Source organism: Protopterus annectens, chromosome 2.part0 (assembly GCF_019279795.1).
Source record: "Protopterus annectens isolate FY-2018-M chromosome 2.part0, PAN1.0, whole genome shotgun sequence".
Classification (NCBI taxonomy): domain Eukaryota; kingdom Metazoa; phylum Chordata; order Ceratodontiformes; family Protopteridae; genus Protopterus; species Protopterus annectens.
Genome location: NC_056728.1, coordinates 966,703,140 through 966,726,563, shown reverse-complemented (window position 1 = coordinate 966,726,563; position 23,424 = coordinate 966,703,140). Strand labels below are relative to the sequence as shown.

At 43.9% G+C, this 23,424-nt stretch overlaps 1 protein-coding gene across 1 annotated transcript in view; it reads left to right on the top strand.

Moving 5' to 3' along the window:
- BMP2K (BMP2 inducible kinase) overlaps positions 1 to 23,424 on the top strand; it is a gene marked incomplete in the record, with an annotated part of 1,991,334 nt that overhangs the window by 185,822 nt on the left and 1,782,088 nt on the right. Inside the window, 1 exon segment of the mRNA XM_044061221.1 lies at positions 16,511 to 16,616. Within this exon segment, the coding sequence (XP_043917156.1) occupies positions 16,511 to 16,616 (106 nt within the window).

Sequence of the window (23,424 nt, the reverse complement as noted above, 5' to 3'; positions counted from 1 at the left end):
GGATTTGACCTAGCTTTGTATGTCAGGCATAGATCGCCTCAAAGTAGGCAGTATGCAACTGAGTAGAGCTGGAGTTTTTTTTAACCGAGCAGCATATGGCATCTGTTTGAGACCCTTGATCCTCTTGGTGAGATACTTTTGGGGTCTTTCTAATTGCTGCAGGTGTCGGGTAAGGTACATCCCAAAAGGGGCATTGTATTCTATGATGGGCCTGATGAGGGATGAATAAAGGGGCACGATTACCTCTCTTGGTCTAGATGTGAAACCCTTCGTGATGAGGTGGGCTATGTAGAAGGTCTTTCTAACCACTTTGGCAATGTGGTTTTCAAAGGAGAGATTGCTATCAACTTGGGTCCCCAGGTCCCTAATAACTTTCTCTGTACTTAATGGGTTTCCGCCTATGTGGTAATTTGTGGGCACATTGTTTTTGCCAAAGGGTGTGACTATACATTTTTTGGCATTTAGCTTTAAACCATGGTGCTGGCACCAGTTTTCTGTCTCTGTGAGACCTTTTTAAAGGATGTTTGTGTCAGCTGGAGAGAGGATTATGGTGCCCAGTTTTCAGTCGTCTGCGAACTTGGTGAGCCATAGTCCTCCCACGTTTGCCTGTACCTCGGAAAAGTATATACCGAACAAGAGTGGTCCCAGGACAGATCCCTGTGGGACGCCACTTGTGACCGGTTTTGAGTCTGACATGGCTCCAGCTACTCTCACTCTGTGGGTTCTGTCTTTGAGCCAGTTTGCGACCCATCTTGTGACATAGGGGTTTATATTTAAGCTGGATAGCTGATCTATGATGCCCGAGTGGGGTATTGTGTCAAATGCCTTTGCAAGGTCCAGATAGGCTGTGTGGACTACCTTCCCTTCATCTATGGCTTTGGTGACTGTTTCAAAGAAGTCAACCAGGTTCAAAAGGCAGTATCTGCCCTTGACAAAGCTGAACTGGGTAGGATCTAGTGTCTGTAGGTCCCCAATGTCTTTGTTTATGAGCTCCATCATGATCCTCTCCATAGCCTTGCAGACTAAGCTAGTCAGGCTTATGGGGCGATAGTTTCCAGGGTCCGTAGAGGCTCCACCTTTGTGGAGTGGGACCACTGTTGCTGTATGCCATTCTGTGGGCACATATCCTGTAGTGAGGCTGAGATTATATAGCTGTTTTATTTGAGGGATTAGTTCCTCTTGTAGTTCATGTAGGACGCAACCTGGGACGCCATCTGGTCCCATGGAAGCAGTGTTTTTTTGCTTTGGAGAGGGCAGCCTTCACCTGAGCATCTGAGATGTTTGGGAGGCAGCCCTCTGCCGGATAGATACTTGCTCTTTTGGGGAGAGGGGGGAGAGTTTGCACTGAACCTGTCTGCCAGGATATTGGCGATGTCTGTGGGTTCAGTGTATTTTTTGTCGTTTAGAATCAACTCAGAACAAGTCTGGGAGTTGCATCCCAGGTTTCTAACATAACTGAAAAAAGCCTTATGATCGTCTTTGGTGTCCTGTGCAATTTTTCTCTCTAAGCTGGCCTTGGAGGATTTTATGAGGGATCGTAATTTTTTGCTAGTACTGATCAGAGATGCCTTCCCTATTAGGGATTTTGCTCTACCATGTAGTAGCTTCCTCCTTCTGTTGTACAGTTTATTTATGGCAGGGGTCCACCAGACTGGAGACCTGCCTTTGGATGATTGGGTCTTGGTTTTGTTTGGGATAGCATGATCCATGCATTCCTGGAGATGTCCGTAGAATGCATTTATATAGGATTCTGCAGTTTGGGCTGTAGTTTCCACTGGCCCTGGTGCCTTGAAGGATTCCACTTTGGTTTTGAGAAGTGAGAAGTTCGCTTTTGAGAAGTTTTTCACTGTGGTTTTCTGGGCTAGGGGTGGGGTCGGGATGTGGACATCCAGTGAAATTAATTTATGGTCTGATCTTACCAATGAGGGATATACTTCTGGTGTGAAGCATAGAGTCCCCATGTTGGTAATGATCAAGTCTAGTATGTTGTCCCCTCTTGTGGGAGTGGTGACTAGTTGTTCCATAGCATTTGAGTTTATAATTTCCAGGAATCTTTGGGCTAAGGTGCTGGGGCTTGAGTAGTGCTCCCAGTCAATGTTTGGGTAGTTGAAGTCGCCCAATATAATGGTGTTCGGAGAGATCTTCATGTTCTCCAATGTTTTCAGGAAAGCCGAATGGGATTCCTGACTTTGAGAGGGTGGTCTGTAGGATGCTATAAACTGAAAAGCAGTCTTGCCCACTGTTAGTTGCACATGGATAGTCTCCGATACTTCGTGCAATGCCACAAACCTGGAGGTGTGGATATCCTTGATAAGTATGGAAACTCCCCCTCCTTTTGTGGTTCGGTCCGGATTTTGGGGCCGAAAAGCATGATACTAGGTATAGCCTGGTAGTGCTGGGGTGCTCTCTGGAGCCTTGAACCAGGTTTCTGTCACTGCACAGATATCGATGTTCTCCATACTGAGGAGAGCTTTGAGTGCGTGCATCTTGAGGTTAAGACTTCTGGTGTTTAGCAGCATTACCCTTAGTTTCTTGTTGCTTGTGCTGTCTATGGGGGTGGGTTTGACTTTTGAGCCTTGCCTTAAAAAGGCACTATGGGGGTGGCAAGAGCCTTTGCCAATATCCAAAAAGCCCAGTGGTGACAAGTGCAAGCCGTCCCTAGCGAAGCAACGTGGCTTGTTGAGCATGTCATCCCAGGCTGACGGACACTGGATCCCCTTTGAATGACACCAAAATTTTAGCCAATTGTTAAAATTGATCATTTTGTCTTTGTACTGTGGCATCATTCTAGGTGAGGGTAAGATGCTGCTCAAGGTCAGGGTCATACCAGCCTGGGCTACATGATCAGAGAGCTCCTCTCTGTCTCTTTTCATGTAGTCCAGGGAGGTACGTCTCCGGTCATTCACACCAGCATGTACAATGACTGAGTCATATTTGTATTTGCTTTGGAGTGACCTGAGTGCTTGCGTTATGTGTCGAATCCTAGCACCCGACAGGCAGCTCACCGTGACCTTCTCTTTATTCAGACTGGTGAGCGGGACGTCAGTGTGTCTGACAATAGAGTCACGTTTAACAAGAGTATCAGGTGTGTTATTCAGCCTTAAGGGCTGTGGCTGCTTGGCACACTGACTTTGTGGGTTATGTGTTTTGTTTTGAGGTAGAGTTTGCTTGGATGTCTGCTTTGGAGGTCTCTGTTGCTTAGGTAGATTTTTATTTAGAGCCTCCGAGTATGTTTTTGTGTATTTATGTGTTTGGTTCGCTGATGTGGTGTGATACTGGAATTGTGTTGTGTGAGGTTACCTTCTCCTCCTGACTGGTTACACCAGTTTTGAGATGAGAGAGCTCAGCCTCCAGTTTGGCTAAATAGTTGCATCTCTCACATATATTTGAACCTGTTTGGAGGAGGAGAGGGTTGTCCGTGTACATGAGACAGTTGTAACATTGCCTCAAAATTCCCAGATTCACCAGCTGGACTGGAGAGGAAACCATTGACTGACCTTTGGACATGCTAGAGTAACAGGGAAACTGAATTTAAGATGGACCAATAGAGGACAGGGTAATCGTAGAGAGTATAAGAGTAAGTAGTGCTTATGGTTTAATAGTGCTAACTTGTAGGATTACTTAATTGGACCAGTGAAGGGCCTTAGAATGAGAATATGGTGTTTAAATTGAGAGATAGAGCAGTTCTAAGGGAAAAAGTGAAGAGCAGACTTTATGGAGCCAGGAATAGTTTAATCCCAATTAGGCGGCGCTGCCCGTTGTTGCGCTATGCTCAAAAACGCGCAAAAGAGGGTTTTAAGAGAGGAAGATGAAGGAGTTTTGGAATTGACCCAAAATGGCCAATAAAACTACAGTTTCAAGTCAGTAACCACTCCCACAGGGGCAGGCAGGCTGCTCAATGTTTTTCACTGCCACTGATCAACAGAGAGACTTTCCTTTAGCCCAAGCAAAAAATGGCCTCACAGAAACTTACAAACAGTTCAAGAACAGCAAGCCTGTAACTGAACTTTTTTAAATCTCAGAAAAGTGGGAAAAAAGCAAGATTTTTTTTGTTTTTTTTTTTTGTTTTTCAGAGATAGCAGAGGTTAACAAGTATCAACAAGTTATAACAGTGCAGTAAATGACCCCACACAAGAGTGCTAGGCCAAAGACAGATAAAATGCAAGTTTTGAGAAAAAAACGATTTTAACAAGCAGGAAATTCAGTAAACTGCTCTAGGCTGTGCTCTAAATACAGGTACTAATGCAGAAATCAAATTTAACAAGCCAGAAAATGCTCAAAATAGGCGGCTATGCAGAAAAGCTTAGCAAATAAACAGAGGAAAAATACTTAGTCACAAAAGTGGCTCCTTTCATCTCTCAGCGTTTTCTCCTCTTGGTGGGTGCTTCTCAGGACTGTTTTCTGTTGCTTTAGGAATTGCTAGCCTTCTTCAAGACTTGCAGTCTGAGTGCAGCAGACCATCGATGTTGGGAGAATTTCCCCCAAATGGAGCAGGGGCTCTTCTCCTATTCTGAATTCTGTTACTGCCCAGGAAGATGATGACCACCTGGATTATAGGTCACAAATGCCATCTTGCTTGGTTTATGACACAGCCAGCAAGGAGATGCAAGCTGTAGAGTCAACACTAGATGGCCTCGCTTTTGGGGGTACCTTATCCCTAATGAGGGACTGCATCAAATGGCAGGCTGCTGAGGTTTCTAATACCCAGAAGACGGCTTTTTGAGTTACTGGACTGTGACTCTGTGAAGCTGTAGCAGTGCCCGCCCCCCTTGTAGAGAGCACTGCTGGATGTCTTGGAGTCCAGTTTTCAGGACATCTGTCATCTGCCCCTAGGAGACTGGATGGAATTTTATGGAGTCCAAAGGCCTCATTCCTTTTTATATAAAAACTGAGTGGCAGACTGTGTGATCTCCTTTATTTGATGGCTACTAAGTGAGGAATGTCTTAACCAATGACAAGGAAAGTAGGATAGGTATGGCAGTAAGACTTTGACTTCTGCTACCTTGGTCTTCACAGGCATAAACTGTCAAGCTCATGTATTGAAATTCCAGGAATATGTTTTAAAACAGATGTTGGAATACTGTGCTTTAGATAAGGATGTCCCAAAGGAGCCCCGTGTGCAGCTGATTCATATTGCCATGTAACTGGATAAGCATGGTGTTAAATGCACCCATAGTACTGTTCATGCAGTATTTAGGGCAGCTGCCACAGAGACATGAAAGGTTACACATGCAACCTGTAGCTGAAGATATAAAAAAAAAAGCCAAATTCTTAAATACTCTCTTAGACAGAAAACTGCCATTTTGCCCACAGGAGTATGTAATTTTCAAGATGTTGAAGGGCAAATATCTATCCCAGCAGAGTGCTGCCCCCACCTGACATCTCAGATGCTCAGGTAAGAGCCGCCCTCTCCACAGCAAAAAACACAGCATCAATGGGACTAGATGGTGTCCCGGGCTGCGTCCTACATGAACTCCAAGAAGAGCTAAACCCAAACATAAAACTACTGTTCAATCTCAGCCTTACTACAGGATATGTACCCAAAGAGTGGTGTACAGCAACAGTGGTCCCTCTCCACAAAGGTGGTGCCTCAACAGATCCTGGAAACTATCTCCCCATAAGCCTGACTAGCTTGGTCTGCAAAGCTATGGAAAGGATCATCATGGACCTCATAAATAAAGATATTGGGGACCTACAGACACTAGATCCTACCCAGTTCGTCTTTAAGGGCAGATCCTGCCTCTTAAACCTGGTTGATTTCTTAGAAACAGTCACCAAGGCCATTGATGAGGGGAAGGTGGTCCACACGGTCTACCTGGACCTTGCAAAAGCCTTCGATACAATACCCCACTCTGGCATTATAGATAAGCTCACCAGCTTAAATATAAACACCTGTGTCACTAGATGGGTTGAAAACTGGCTCAAGGACAGAACTCACATGGTTAGAATTGCTGGAGCCATGTCGGACTCCAAACCAGTTACAAGTGGCGTCCCACAAGGCTCAGTCCTGGGACCTCTCTTGTTCGGTATATATTTCTCGGAGGTACAGGCCAACACGGAAGGACTGTGGCTGACCAAGTTCGCAGATGACTGCAAACTAGGCGCCATAATCGACTCTCCAGCCGACACAAGCATCCTACAAAAGGGCCTCATAGAAACAGACAACTGGTGCCAGAGCCATGACCTCAAGCTAAATGCCAAAAAGTGTATAGTCATCCCCTTTGGCAAAAACAAAGTGCCCACAAATTACCACATAGGTGGTAATCCATTAAGTATGGAAGAAGTAATTAGGGACCTGGGGACCCAAGTTGATGGCAATCTCTCATTTGAAAACCACGTGGCCAAAGTGGTTGGAAAAACATTTTATATAGCCCACCTAATCATGAAGGGATTCACATCTAGATTAGGGGAGGTCATTGTGCCTCTTTACTCATCCCTCATCAGGCCCATAATTGAGTACGATGCCCCTTTTGGGATGTACCTTACCAGACACCTGCAGCAACTGGAAAGACCCCAAAAGTACCTCACCAAGAGGATCAAAGGGCTCAAACAGATGCCATATGCTGCCCGGTTAAAGAAACTCCAGCTCTACTCAGTGGCATACCGCCTGCTCAGAGGCGATCTGTGCCTGACTTATTAAGCCATGTCCAACCCGGAATTAATGGACATGCTGCACCTCAGAAAATCCAAATCCCATCGAGCTACGCGCTCGAGAGACTTGAACCTCAGCACTGAAATAAATAGGACACAGTGGAGGGACAGATTCATAACCCAGAGGCTCCCTTCACTCTGGAATAAAATCCCAGTCCAGGTTAGGCAGAGTCCCTCATCGACTCTCTTCAAGAGGAATCTTGATGAGTGGATGGGAGATCGTAGGTTTACCCCGGGTATCACTTCTGTGTCACTGTTAGACAGAGGCACAGTATACTAACCTCGAAAAAGGGCATAGCAAAATTCATTTAAAATGGGTGGCAAAAGCCAAACACACTCTGGCTAGGCTTATAAATGCCCTAGGGCAGATAGCCTAGTATGAACCTATGAAATTATTGATACTGTGTGACATGTGTTCCATCCTTCCCATGTAAATATAGCAGTAATTTTCCAAGCAAACAAACAAATTTGTACCATTTACAGAATACTTGGGAAGAGCATGCAACCCAGAGGGAATATCCCACTCCAAAAGAGAAATGTCAGGAGGACAGCAGAGCTTCTTCCTGCTCGGGGAGCAGCTTTGAGCATGACTACTCCAGCCTTCTTCCTCCTCCTTTGTCATGTGACCCATTACCCCTCTTAGTTAGAAAGTTAGCTGTCTGTCTGGAGGAATGTGAGACAATCCTGACAGGCAAATGTGTACTAATTATCATTGTAAAGGGGTGTCTTCTACAATTAAAATCCATACTGGTAGGTAGTGGAATTCTCAGGGGGACTTCAGACTAAGAGCTTCTCATTGTGCATATTTTACAACTAATTTTAGAGAAGGGCAGTGCAGAAACTTTCCCCACGGACCAGGAAGGAAGGAAAAAGGCTTTTACTAGTTTGAGCACATATTCAGAATGTCGGTCTTTCAGGCTGTGCTCTGAATTTTAAGTTCCATAGCCCACGTGATCCCTAGGGATCTAAAGATGCATATCTGTATGTCTTACATCACAAGAAGGGGATTCTCTGCGTAAGATTTATTGCAGGGGTTGACCACCACTTACAGTTCACCTCTTTCCCATTTGGCTTTGCCACTGCATCAAGGGTTTTATTTTGCAATTTGTTTGATTCCTGTGATTGATTATTGTAGAATGCATATATTCCTGTACATGGATGGCTTCCAGATCATTTCCAAGTACAGTCTCAGGAAGACTTCTACAAAACCTAGTCCTTTGCACAATGTTGCTGACATTAAGCTTTATACAGAACATGTAAAAGTCAATCCTTTGACTTTATGAACTTTGGGGTATGGGGAGTCAACCTTTCTTGGGTCCCCCCCATTCATTATAGTGCTCCCATTGACATCCTTCTTTCAGCAGTTGGCAGAAAAGTCTCAGCAGGCGATTAGGCATGGCCTTAGTGTGTTCGGGCACATGGCTACTACCATCCTCAAGTCCGCATTGGCTTGAGTACATAAGAGCAAAATTCACTGATATTTCAGGAACCTGTAGGATCAGCATTAGTAGTCAATGACACACCCTCTCCCACCCTTGCCTTAACTGAAAAAGGAACTGGGCTGGCGGACTTCCTCAGTGAAGGAAAGCCTTTGATTTGGTGTCCAACAAGGAGGTGTTGAATTCACTGTTTTCTGTTGACATTGGATACATTATTAGGTGGGTTGCCAGTTATCTACAGGATAGGCAATGCCAAGTTTTACTCTAGTACTTATTCAGACAAGAAACTTGTTAATGTACTTGATCCATTTCTTTTGGACTGAAAGTCCAGGTAAGCACATTTGTATTTCTTCGGAGATTTTTGAGCCAGTGGTTTTAATTGAAAAGTGCACTTTTAATCTATCAAAGTGTAACATTCTGTACTGGAATAACAGTAGCTTTGTCCTTAAGTTGTGGATAATTCTATTTTGTGTTGCAATGTAAAAGGCATTGGTGTTATGGCTCGCAACCACCTGAATTTTGGAAACGGTAATCTATTATATTATGTTAGTAAGTGCTATTCATCAAGTGAGTTATGATGTCCTTCAAGAATGCAACTGCAGTCATAACATATGGGTTGTCCTGCCTCAGGCAGCCCTCGGTCGGCCGGATTCCAAAGTCTGGGTCTGACGTCGGCTGATGTCGCATTTCTCTCCGACGTCAGAGCGGCTGGAGTACATAAGCATCAGCCGACGCCATTTTCTTCAGTCTTTCTTGCCGCGCGGTGCCCGAAGCAGAAGCAGTTCGCAAGTGCCGGTCGGTCAGCTCCTGTATTCTTCGATTCCGAAGTCATCAAAAAAGCTAAGTACCCCGTTGGGGACCTTTTCTTGCCTCAGCCGATGTCAGAAATTACTGAAAAAGTTAACAGTTGTCTTTCTTGTGGTAAACAAATACCTCATAAGGATTTCTACTCTTACTGTCTTCCTTGCCTTGGCCCAGACCACGACGTCTCGGCCTGTGTAGCCTGTGCTCGCTTCAACAAGCACACTCTCAGGCGCCGGGCGGAGTTCGCTGAAGATTTTTTCGGCGAAAGATTTGCTTATACAATGCCGTCGGAACTTCCGACATCGCAAACTCCAAAGAAACGAAAAGACCGGGACCGACATCCTCGGCCCGCGTCTACCACCGACTCCACGCCAAACCTTACCGCGAGTGTTCCGGTTCCCCCTGAGACGGTTATTCCACCGCTCTGAACCGAAGACTCCACATTACCGACGACTCCGATTCCAGATATCACTCCGCCAGTTATTGATTTTCCTCTGGATACCGAAACCGAGGAAATGCCCGAGACCATTGCTGTAGGTAAGGTCACTCCTGCACGTGGAGCTGCCAGGCCTCCTATGGCCATGTCTATTAAGGCCTACACTAGGGCTAAGGCAGCCAGCAAGACCAAGCATCTTACTGCTAAAGCCTTACCTCAGCCTACTCCAGAGACACAAATTATGACTATGGCTGCTGACTTAATTTCTATGATTAGAGGTTCACAGGCCCATCCTGAGAGAGGATCCCAACCTCCTTCTGATAAAAGGCCCCGGGTTGAACCCTCTGACCCCATTCCTTCAGATGAAGATTGAGGACTCTGTCCACTCTGATGGCGAGGAAGAGCTCTTCCAGACCTATGAGGACTCCGATGCAGAGGATTCCATCCCCTCGGCCTCCCCTCCTGAGGATATTTCTTTTGGGGAAGTTCTGCATACCATGAGGGAACATTTCAAGTGGCAAGGCCAGGAATATTCTGATTCCAGAAAGTTCTTCGAACTTTCCTTAAAAAGCCCCAGCACAGGCCCTTAGCTATTCCTCCTGTGCTTGATGTTTTGGATGATTTATATTCTGACTCTAGTGTTACCCCTGATTCTCTTCCTCCTGCTCCAGCCAAGCCAGATAGGTACTACAGGGTCCCAGAAACACATTCCCATTTATTCAGGGCCCATACTGCTGATTTGGAAACTATTTCTCAGGGACCTAAAGGTGTTCAGCTTCCACCTCTAAAAGTCCTTTGCCCTCCAACAGGGAAGCTAGGTCATTAGAGAGATGGGGTAAAAAGGTTTACACCTCCACTACTTTATCTATGAGAGCTTTGAATTGCCTTTTTCATATGTTACAATATCAGGATTTCCTGTTAGAAGATTTACAGAAAACATTGGCCTCTCCTGATCCTTTAGACAGGAAGTCTTTGCAGGAAGCTGTACGTAACTCTCAGCAAGTAAGCAATCACTTCCTGCAGTGTGGATATGATGCACTGGAAGCTTCATGTAGGGCAGCTATGACAGGGGCAATCATTCGTAGACATGCATGGTTAAAAGATCAACCTCTGCCAGATCATGTAAAGGCAAAACTTCTGGATGCACCTTTGGAAAAGAACAAGCTTTTTGGTGCTAATGCTAAGGATGTGTTAAAGTCCATCGAGGAAAAAGCAAAATCAGTTCAGACAGTGAAAGATTTCCTCCAGGTTCAACCCCCCAGATTCAGTAGGAATTGGCCTTCAAAAAATTGGTTCTTTCCTAATCCTGAAAAATTTTTCAAAGGGGTAAAAGCAGACGTGGCCGAGGAAGAGGACAATACAGAGGTCCTTACAGGGGACGACAATGGCAGCCAGCAAACCAAAGAAGTGACACAGGGGTTTCACCTGCCCCACAGCCACAATCTCAATGACTTTCCTCTACTTCCGCCTACCAGGGAACAAATAGAAGCTCCCTTGGGTGGGAAATTAGCTCTGTTTGCAGACAATTGGCACAGATTGACAAAGGACAAATGGATTTTGGACATTTTAGACCGAGGTTACAGGTTCCATTTTCATACCTTACCAAGAAAACAAGTTATGCCAAACCTACCACAAAACCAGAGGGCAGAGGCTATCAAGCAAATCTCTCTGCTGACTCGGATGAAAGCAATAGAAAGAGTTCCACAACAAGAACAAGGCCAGGGGTTTTACTCAAGACTGTTCCTTGTTCCAAGAAAAGAATCTCAATGGAGACCAATATTAGATTTGTCCGCATTAAACACCTTTCTCATAGTACCAAAGTTCAAAATGCTGACTCTACAGCAACTCCTTCCCATGCTGGGCAAGGGGTCTTGGCTGATTACTCTGGACCTCAAGGAGGCATACATGCATGTCCCTATCAGACACAGCTGCAGAAGATACCTCAGATTTCTTGCAGGGCCAGAGCATTATCAATTCTCAGCATTGCCATTTGGCTTATCTACTGCACCCAGAGTATTCACAAAATGCCTGGCTTCAGTAATTGCTCATTGCAGGCTCCAGAGGATCCAGATTTACCCGTACCTGGACGACTGCCTCATACAAGCGGACGACAAATTGATGTTGACAAAAAACTTAGACTATGTCATACGATTACTTCAAGCTCTGGGATACACAGTCAACTTCCAAAAGTCAAGACTTCAGCCATCCCAGCAAATAATCTTCTTAGGAGCCAAATTAGACACAGCCTCTCAAATGGCTTACCTAACAGAAGACAAGCAAGAGAAGTTAACTCATTATTTCAAAGGTTTGGCAAAACTTACCCAGATGACTGCAAGGAGATTCCTACAGGCCCTGGGTTACATGGCATCCTGCATTCTCCTGGTTCCATTAGCAAGACTACACATGAGAAAGTTTCAATGGTACCTAAAAAGCCTATAGTCTCAGCATAGCAACAACTTAGAGACAACCATACCGCTCATTCCATGCCTACAAAAGGAATTCCTATGGTGGGCCTCGGTAAGCCAGGCAAACACAGGTATGTCATTCAAAAAACCACAGATAACACAGACCATGACCACAGATGCCTCAGACCTTGGATGGGGGGCGCACATGGAAGGCAGGTGTATACAAGGACAATGGTCTCCAAAGGAAACACATCTGCATATAAACCAAAAGGAAATGCTGGCAGTAATGCATGCCATCGAGGCCTTTCAACACCAACTTCAACAAGGCCATTTACTGATACGGACAGACAACACCACTGTGATGTGGTATATAAACAAGCAAGGGGCACCCATTCTTACCCCCTTTGCAGACAGACAATGCATCTTTGGGAAAAATCACTGAGCCTAAACATTCAGTTACAATCCCAGTTTGTTCCAGGCAAAGACAATGTGCTGGCGGACAGCCTAAGCAGGAATTTCACAGATCCACACGAGTGGAGGTTACATCCGAAGATCTTCACACAGCTCACTTCGACATGGGGCAGGCCAGAAGTAGACCTATTTGCCTCTCACCTCAACCATCATCTACAAAATTCTGCTCAAGGAACTACCACCCACAAGCTTGAAAATTAGTTGCTCCCTCATTCAACTGGAACTTCCTAAAATCTATGCATTCCCACCTCTGCCACTGATGACCTCAGTATTACTAAAGATCAAAGCAGAGAGACCCAAGGGGATCCTAATAGCTCCAGACTGGCCAAGACAACACTGGTATCCACTACTACGGAGCATATGTCACACCAAGAAGTGGGCCCTTCCCCTATGGCCTCTACTTTTGACTCAACACAACTTCAAAACAGTGCATCCAAACCTTCAGACACTGCAGCTAACAGCCTGGGAGATCCCATGAATAACCTCAACCTATCTCTCTCCAAGGAAGTTCAGCGGATACTAACAGAGGCTCGAAGACCATCCACCAGAAAGATTTACTTAGCAAAATGGAAGAGATTCAGCATTTGGAATACCAGCAAGGGACATGATGCATCATTATTGAACATCCCACTCATCCTGGAATATTTGGCAGATATGCTAAAGAATGGACTCTCATGAATCAGCTATTTCAGCTAGATATAACACTGATCCACCTGTCTTTTCACATCCTTTGCTAAGGCAATTCCTCAGGGGAATCAAGAACATTAAGCCACCAAGAAAGGCTCCAGTACCAGCCTGGGACCTCAATTTTGTCCTAGAAAAACTGACTTTACCTCCAATTGAGCCAGCAGCTTCAGTTGACTTGCAATTTCTCTCATGGAAGACAGCTTTCCTGTTGGCAATTACCTCAGCAAGAAGGGTTTCGGAACTACAGGCCCTAATGGCAATACCACCGTTCATAATTTTCCACAGAGACAGGGTTTCATTAAGGACCAACCCTACTTTTATGCCAAAGGTGGTATCTAGGGTTTCTTTAAATCAAGCTATTCATTTGCCTGCTTTCTTCCCCAATCCTGAGAATAAGGGGGAAAGACTGTTGCATACCTTGGACATTCACAGACAACTCCGATACTACCTGGACAGAACCAAGACCAGTAGGAAGTCTTAACTTTTTGTAGCTTACGCCCCTGCAGTCCAAGGAAAAGCAATTTCAAAACAGACTATTTCAAAATGGATTGAACATTGCATCAGATTCTGTTATTCCTTTCATGGAAAGACTGTTCCAGCCAATGTCAGACCACATTCCACCAGAGCTACAGCCACCTCTACAGCATTCTTAAGAGGGGTGCCTACTAAGGACATTCTAGAAGCTGCTACATGGAGCTCCATGCATACATTCTCCAAACACTACAATCTCCCTCTATACTCCAGATCCAGAGCAGGCTTTGCTTCGTCAGTCCTGCAGGGTTTGATTGCCACACCATCTTTTTCCTAGAGCATTCCTCCTCCCCCAGCTAAGCTATGGTATTCTACCCATATGTTATGACTGCAGTTGCATTCTTGAAGGACATAGTACAGCTTTGTACCTACCATAAATGTAGATGTCCGATAGATATGCAACTGCAGTCGGATTTTCCCTCCCTCCATACCCCTCTATGCCTAGGGTCCACTCCTATCCCTGTTTCTCTTAGCTGGGGATATCTGTTATGGTGTATCTGTTTATTGCTCATTTATCTGTCTGGAATCCTGTTTTTGTCTTCCAATTTGATTACAGCCTTCCTTAGGGGGCACCTGGCATCTGGGACAAGAAACACTGAAGAAAATGGCGTCGGCTGATGCTTATGTACTCCAGCCGCAGTTGCATATCTATCGGACATCAACATTTATGGTAGGTACAAAACTGTACTTTTCATACACTGTGTAGCAGGATTGACAAGGTCCTGCTTCTTTAAGTCATCTGTGAAGACTGCACATTGAGTATGTGCTCATATTAGCATATGTAACATCACAAAAAGTAAAGAAGTTAGAGATAGAAGTTCAAATACATCCAGGACTAACAGACACCTTTCCAAGGTTAGGTATTCAAGATATATGAAGGTGTCTTGCCTCACATTATTTTTGGTGACTTGTGAAGTTTTGGCTTCAGCATTAAGCATGTTATTCAGTTCTTACCATTATTCCTCTAGAAGTAACAATATTTCAGCAGCATTACTAGTGTTAAACACTTTAGTGGAAGTAGGCAGTTTTCAAAGTAAAGCTGGTAAGCTATGGATTTCTCTAACCCAAGTCATTAGGCAATTTTGTGAGCCTTCCAGGTTTTAAGTCTCTGAATACCTGTTTCATCAGTAATGCATGGGATAAAGCATTTAGGAACTGCCTCTATCCATTAGTAGTACAGGGTCAGTGGTGGGGTACATTTTCTGTTTCTCATCAATAGATGTAAGTTGCGTTTGAATATGGACATGGATGAAATTTGTTTAATGTGAATTTGGAGTCTGTTCCACAGCAGTATCCTGTTTGAGATGTACTTGTCCCTGCAAATTGTTCTGTTGATGTTGCAGAAGAAGTTTAGATTCATGGACTGAGTAATTCTGATGCCTTTGGACTTAACAAATATGTAGTGAAATCCTTCAGTTTTGGGTCGGAGGATGCCTTGTATGTCAGACACAGGTCACCTCTAACAAGTCTGTAGGATATTGAGTGTGGTGACTGGCCTTTGAGTCAGTCCATGTATTAGGGCATGGTGTTTACGCCTTGTGTCCTATTGTTACATTTGTCTGGACAGGTACATGTCAAAGTGGGCATTACATTAAGTGATTATCCTAATGAAGGCTGAGTAAAGGGGGACAGTGACATCCCTAGATCTAGACTCCATCCCTTTGTTTATAAGCTGTGCTATATAGAAGAATTGTCTTACAACAATGAACAGAAATGATCAAAAGTTAGGTCATTGTCCACATAAGTTCCTAAATCCTGAATAGCTGGATCAGTTCTTGGCATATTGTCAATTTGATAGTTCCCTGGGATAGATGATTTCCCAAAGGATGCAGTAAAGTAATGCATTTCTTTCAGCATTTAGTGTCAGTCCATGATTTTGGCACCAGTTATTTATTTGGGACAAGGCTTTCTGCAGGATGTTTTAAGACATTTGGGGATTCAGTGACTGTCCCAAGGCTACAGTCATATACAAGCTTAGTCAGCCACAGCCCTTTGATAACTTCAGATAAGTAGATGCCAAACAAGAGGGGTCCCATCACAGAACCCTGTGGGACTCCACTGTTGACTGGTCACTCTGTGGAGGTAACTTCCCCAATTTTGATTTCCTGCATCCTGTCTGTGACTCAGCTGGCGATCTAGCCGGTGACGTAGGTGTTTATTCCTAGTTTATTTAGCTTTTCTACTATGCCTGAGTGGGAAATTGCGCCAAAACCTTTGGTCAGGTTGAAGTATGTAATGTGTAATATCTTGCCTTCATCCTTTGCTTTGGAGACCTATTCAAAAAAAATCCACCAGGTTGAGTAAGCGTGACTTACCCTTGAATGAATATCAATATGAGAATATATCTTTATATGTAATGCAGTGCTTAAAGGTTAGCAGAGCAGTTCTTGTCCACAGAAGACTTAATTCTGCTTGGTTAGCTGTTAACGTACTGTGACTACAAAGCAACAAGAAGTATCTGAGATTTCTGGACAGAACTAAAATCTTGCTAAATACATTAATTCATTATGTATCTATCGTGTGTTTGTGTATGTATATACATACATACATGCACGTGTTTTGTGTGAGTTCTGTAAATGTGTATTTAAGTGTGACCATTTGTGTTTTTTGTCAGCTCCATGGCCCTTACTATATTCAGGAGAATCTAGGCTCAGGTAGCTGAAAAGATGTGTTGTCAGAGCCCTGCCACTGGAGTACCATGTACGGGAAGCCCCAAAATGTACAGGTCCTGCACTTTGAACTTGGAGTGTGAGCCTAGGAAGAATGCACAGCACTCTAGCCAATAGCCAGTGGTGTATGGAAGCATGTACCTGTAGTAGACTTAGCATAGTGGTATGACATAATTTTTGTGACTAGTTGGATTTGGATGAGGATGGGAGAAGCATTCAGATGAAAAAAAAAATCTTGTAGCCTACACATGAAGATGGCAGTGATTTTCCACCTGTTCTCTACTTTTCCTGGAGTCTTATTGGTGATGGGTGCTTGATTAGTCATGGGATAGATGGGAGAAGCAGATATTAGCTCTTGTAATTAATAACAGCATTGTACATAACTGGTGATTGCCTTGTTTTTGTTTTTTTTTGCAGAAAGAGCTTTCTGATCACAAGAACATTGTGGGTTATTTGGATTCTGCAGTTAACTGTTTTAATGACAGTGTTTGGGAAGTGCTCATCCTGATGGAATTTTGCCGAGGTAAGAAGCATATCACTGAACAGTATTTGTTAGAGTGCATTACCATCTTAAGTTACAGGCAATTAAACCTGGTATCTAATTTACATCGACTTCATATTAACAGTATTAGCTCTGCAGCGCAGGTGCAAAAATTGCAATGTGTGTGTTTGAGAATGAAGTGACAATCCATGCTGAACTTCAGCTGTCTGCACCAGAAGGGTCTTGTCTGAGGATAATGGAGAGCTAGTCAAACTTTAGTCTGGAATCTGCAGAGTGGTTGTTGATAGGAAGTCTTGGAAAATCTGAAATGTGTTGAAGGTAAGGAAACTTTTCAGGAGAAAGACCATTTTCTTAAGTATGTATAGTGGAATGAGAACAAGATGTGTTGGTGTGTGACAAAACAGTATAAATGGGGACATAATGATTGGATCTGCTATATGAGACTGAAGAAGATTTGACTGAAAGTCAGTATACTGAAACCATTTTACTGAAAATTTTCAGTCGCACCAAATGGGGTCTCTCTGCCAGCTCCTAACTTTTCGCCTTTCTGGATAGGTTTCTTTAACCTAAGGGAATACCAGTACTATTTAGGACAGTCTCAATTTATCAATGACTTTGCAAACCACATTTACAGTCTAATGAATTTAGCAAACTGCATTACAGAAATTCTTCAGTCATCTTAAATTGATGCATTTAGCCCGGTTAACAAATTTCGTAAATAAATACAGCACTGAACAATCCTTACCAGTTTGAGTTTCAGCAAGGAGTCGGTAATATGATCATTCACACAGAGTACATAAGGTAACAAAAACATGAAGTGACAGTGAGTAACATGTAAAGAATGTGCAATGCTGAGAATACAAAAGAAGAAAAATTAATAAAGTGAGAGGATAACAGTACACTGATACCGTTGTACATTTAAGTAGAAAGCTTAATTTACATTTAGGAAGGTAGAGTATATCTAAGTTTAAGGTGGGAAATTTTAATCAGTTTAAACTAATGAAGCAGTTAGGTCTTAGCCTTTGAAAGGGATTTGCTGAAGATTTTTTAGATTGGTAGCAACATTTATAGAAAAGTAAACTGAAAAGTGGTCTCAGTGCCAAACCCAAAACCAGTAAACACGAACAAAGCACCAGGAAACCAGCAGTGTAGACCGTTCCTTTTAATACACACATAAGAAGGCATGTAATCGAACCACAAAACAAGCACAGGATAATAACGTGACAGTATTTCCTTTTACGTTTTCGTTAAACTTCATCAGATAAAATAATCCCTCCAAAATTACATATATATATATATATATATATATATATACACACTTATCAATTTTGAAATATCCAGTAAAGTAACAGAATCAATCAAAAGTGTTACGTAGCCAATTAGGAACATACTGATTCTGTCATGCTCCCTGTGTTTTTAGAGCGACCCAGTTATTTTTGTGGTTTGAATGATCAGTAAGTAAGTTTGTTTTGAGAAATCATTTAGATGGGAAATGGGTCCCAGCTCCCTTGGAATGGGTGATCTGATGGATGATGAAGGTACCAGTAATCTAATAATTTGGCTGTATTAAGGGGAAACCCTCCTCTGCAGGTTTTTGGCTAGCAGTAACATTGTGCAGTTGTTAGACTTTGGATATTGTATTTTGTTCAAGAACAGTGAAGTTAACTTGCATGATATGGTCAATAACAGGATCAGCAGCATATAATTAGACCCCAGCATTATCCTTTCAGATGCAAGTGACATGATTAGGTAAATATGAGATGAGGCCTAACCAAAGAAAACGGAGTTTGGCCATATAGAATGATATAAAAATTTTGTGGCATTGTGTGTTGAGTTTGATGTCAGTGCTATGGGGGGGGGGGTTGCTTGTTTCATTATTACATAGATCCTATATTGGTGAGACATTGGGGCAGGATTATCATATTTCAGAATGGATTCCATCCATGGGTAGAAATTCTCAGCTGTTCACATGCTCACAGCAACAGTAGCAGAATCCCCTGAAGGCTTGTCCAACTATCCCACACAGGAAGATTTGGGGCCATCTGTCCCTCCATCTGTTGGTATGGATAAACATCATGCAAGACAGGTGGGTTTGGAGAGTTGTATCTAGAGGCTACAAAAACCCCGTTTAACACCCATCTCAAGATGTGTTGTCTTCTTTTAACTTGCATCCCATCCCATTAAAAGACTGCAGTCAAAAAGGAGCCCTGAAGCCTTCTTCAGAAATGGGCATAAGAGAGGTTTCACCAGACCAGAAGGGATCTAGATTTATTTATTTATTTTTAAGTCCAAGGACCTTATATCAAGTCTAGGTCTCAGCTGCTTCAACAGGATCAAATTCTGAATGGGCCCTAATTGAAGTTCTGGATGGCTGATGTCTATGGTCTACATGGGAGTTTTTACTTCAGCTGTTCCATTTCTTAAGTTTAATAGTGAACAGAGTGAAATAACAGATGCAGCCATAAGACACTGACATTTGTTGGTTGTATTCTAGACTCTGCTCTGGAAGGCCATCCTAACTGTTGAAATGATTCTTTCATCAATTTCTGTTATTGTTCAGTTCAGTCTCAGCATTTCTTTCCATCAAAACCTTAAGATTAATGTCATTAACAGACATAAAGAGTTTGTACATAGTTATTCATCACAGTACAGGGATGGAGTGGTTTCTGTATTCTGTGGCAAAACACATAGCATTGAATGCAACAGATGTCAGGCATATAGAAAATGTTATGGAAATGACACGGAGGATCAGTTTCATCTTTTTTGAAGGTGAATTCTTTTGGCAACACACTGGTGTGGCAATGGGTATGGCAGCGGTATCCATTTATGCCAGTCTAGTTCTAGTGCTCACACATCGAGAAAAGGAATACATTTTTAACTGTTCATTTAAAGTCATGATTGTATTGTATCTTAAATGTTAAGATGATATTTTCTTGTTATAGCCAGCCACTACCTGTGAATTGGAATTTTTTTTTTGAATACTTGGAACAGATCGTGGGATGTCCTTCAAGGATGCATCTGCAGTCATCACATATGGGTTGTCCTGCCTCAGGCAGCCCTTCAGTCGGCCGGATTCCAAAGTCTGGGTCCGGCATCGTCTGATGTCGCACTTTCCCCTGACGTCAGAGCGCCTGGGGTATAAAAGCATCAGCTGACGCCATCTTCCTCAGTCTTTCTTGCCGCATGGTGCCCGAAGCAGAAGCATTTCGCAAGTGCCGGTCGGCCAGCTCCTGTAATTCAGCTACCGAAGACTTCAAAAAGCCAAGTACCCCATTGGGGACTCTTTCTTGCCTCAGCCGATGTCAGATAAAGTTAATAATTGTTTAACTTGCGGGAAACAAATACCTCATAAGGATTTCCACTCTTACTGCCTCCCCTGCCTAGGCCCAGACCACGACGTCTCGGCCTGTTCACCTGTGCTTCCTTTAACCGATGCACTCTTAGACGTCGGGCGGAGTTTGCAGAGGAATTTTTTGGGGCTAGTTTTTCGTATAAGATGCCGTCGGAAACTCAGACTTCACATTTAATTAAGAAACGGAAGGACCAGGACCGACGCACGCAGGCTGCGGTTTCGGATGAAACCACGGCCAGGCCCTACCGCGAGTGTCTCGGTCTTGGCTGAAACAGAGTCCTTAGTACTTCCAATTACCGAAACCGCTCAACCGACTACCTCGGCCCCGGAGGCCCCGGCTGAGTCTGTTATTGAATTTCCAACAGAAACTGATGTCCTGGAACCTTCCGACACCATCCCTTTAGACAAATCTACACCAGCACGTGGTGCAACCAGGCCTCCTGCATCCATGTCCATTAAGGCATTCTCCAGGGCTAAAGCTGCTAAACTCTCAAAAGCTTTGCCTCCCAAGGTTATCCCTCAGGGACCCTCTACTGGTTCACAGATTCTAAGCTTAGCAGAGGATCTTATCTCCTTAATTACGGGCTCTCAATCTCATCCGGACAGGGGCTCTCAACCTCCACCAGACAAAAGGCCCAGGGTTGAGCCCTCTGATCCCCACTCCTCAGATGAGGCCTCTGATGGCTCTACTCTCTCGGACCACCAGGAGGAGGCTTTTTCAGCCTACGAGGATTCTGATGCAGAAGAATCTATTCCCTCGGCCTCCCCTCCTGAAGAGTTTTCCTTTGGGGAGACACTACACACTATGAGAGAGCATTTCCAATGGCAGGGCCAGGAATTCTCTGATTCCAGGAAAAGATTAAGGACTTTTTTACATTTGCCTCAGCATAGGCCTTTAGCTATTCCTCCTGTTTTGAATGTCATTGATGATGTGTACTCTGACTCTAGCACAACCCCTGATTCCCTCCCTCCGGCTCCTGCCAAACCCGATAGGTACTACAGGGTCTCGGACGCGCATCTTTACCTTTACAAGGCCCACTCTGCTGATCCAGAAACTATTTCCCAGGGCCCTAAAGGGGTTGCAGCTGCCACTGCTAAAAATCCTCTCCCCTCTGAAAGGGAGTCCAGAGCTTTAGAGAGATGGGGTAAAAAAGTGTATACTTTTGCCACTCTTTCTATGAGGGCATTAAATTATCAATTTCATATGATACAGTACCAAGAGTATTTGTTAGATGAATTGCATAAAAAGCTGTCTTCACCTGACCCCCTAGACCGCAAATCACTTCAGGATCTGGTACATAACTCACAACAGGTTAGCAACCATTTCTTGCAATGTGGTTATGATGCATTGGAAGCTTCATGTAGGTCAGCTATGACTGGCGCAGTCATACGTAGGCATGCTTGGCTAAAGGAACAATCTCTGCAGACCATGTTAAAGCAAAGCTTCTGGATGCTCCACTGGAAAAGCAAAAGTTATTTGGCTCCACGGCTCAGGAGGTCCTAAAGAAATTTGAAGAAAAGGCAAAATCTGTACAAACAGTCAAAGATTTTCTCCAAGTACAACCACCAAGACTCAGCAGGAATTGGCCTTCCAAGAATTGGTCCTTTCCAGACACAGAGAGGCAAGAACAGGCGTGCCAGAGGTAGAGGGCAAGCTAGAGGCTCCTACAGAGGACGTCAATGGCAACCTCCCAACCAGAGAGGTAATGCAGGACCTTCAACTGCTGCACAAGGACAGGCTCAATGACTTTACTTTGACACCGCCAACCAGGGCTCAATTGGAAGCACCTTTGGGCGGAAAGCTTTCTTTATTCTCAGAAAATTGGCACAGTATTACAAGGGACAAATGGACACTACAAATAATAGACAAAGGATACAGGCTCCATTTCCACACATTACCAAAAAGAAAAGGCATACCAGACCTGCCACCAAATCAAAGGGCAGAGGCTTTGAAACAAATTTCCAGCTTAATGCAAATGAAAGCTATAGAAAAGGTTCCTCTCTCAGAACAAGGCCAAGGATTTTATTCCAGACTATTCCTTGTTCCAAGAAAAGAAAAACAATGGAGGCCTATTCTCGACTTGTCCGCACTGAATACTTATCTCATTGTGCCAAAGTTCAAAATGCTGACTGTACAGCAGCTCCTTCCCATGCTGGGCAAGGGGTCTTGGCTGGTAACTCTAGACCTCAAGGAGGCATACCTGCATGTCCCTATCAGACAATGTTGCAGAAGACACCTCAGATTTCTTGCAGGTTCAGAGCATTATCAATTCTCAGCATTGCCCTTTGGCTTTTCTACTGCACCCAGAGTATTCATGAAATGCCTGGCATCAGTAATTGCACACTGCAGGGGATTCAAATATACCCATATCTGGACGACTGCCTTATACAAGCGGACAGCCAACAAACTTTGGTAAAACACTTGAATTATGCCATCCACCTACTTCAGGCCTTGGGATGTACAGTCAACTTTCACAAATCAAAACTTGTTCCATCCCAAAGAATAACTTTTCTGGGTGCAAATCTAGATACAACCACCCAAATGGCCTTCCTCACAGAAGAAAAACAAGGTCAACTACCAGATTACTTCAAAAATCTGACAAGACAAACCCAGCTGACTGCAAGGAAAATCCTGCAGGCCCTGGGTTACATGGCTGCTTGCATCCTTCTGATTCCGCAAGCAAGACTACATATGAGGAAACTACAATGGTACCTAAGGAGTTTATGGACTCGGCACAGTCACAGCCTGGAAACTTTGATACCACTCATTCCATGCCTACAAAAGGAATTTCTGTGGTGGGCTCAAGCAAGCCAGTCAAACAGGGGTCTGCCTTTCAGCAAACCAACAGCCAGCCAAACCATTACAACAGATGCTTCAGATCACGGATGGGGAGCGCACATGGAGGGCAGATGCATTCAAGGTCTATGGTCACAAAAAGAGCTACGCATGCACATAAACCAAAAGGAAATGCTGGCAGTGATACATGCAGTCGAAGCCTTCAAACCCTTTCTGCATCAAGGCCATCTGCTAATAAGGACAGACAACACCATGGTTATGTGGTTTATAAACAAGCAAGGAGGCACCCATTCCTATCCTCTTTGCAGGCTGGCAATGAATCTATGGGAACTTTCCTTGAAACTCAATATACAGCTACAATCCCAGTTTGTGCCAGGGAAAGACAATATACTGGCGGACAGCTTAAGCAGAAATATCATGGACGCACACGAATGGATGCTGCACCCAGACATCTTTCTACAGATAACACAATCATGGGGGAGGCCGGACATAGATCTTTTTGCCTCCCCCCACGATCATCAACTGAAGAAATTCTGCTCAAGGACATACCACCCACAAGCATGGAAAGTGGACGCCCTCTCTTTCAGCTGGAGAACTCTAACAGTGTATGCATTTCCACCTCTCCCATTAATGACCAAGGTTTTACTGAAGATCAGGACAGAGCAGCCAAAAGTGATTCT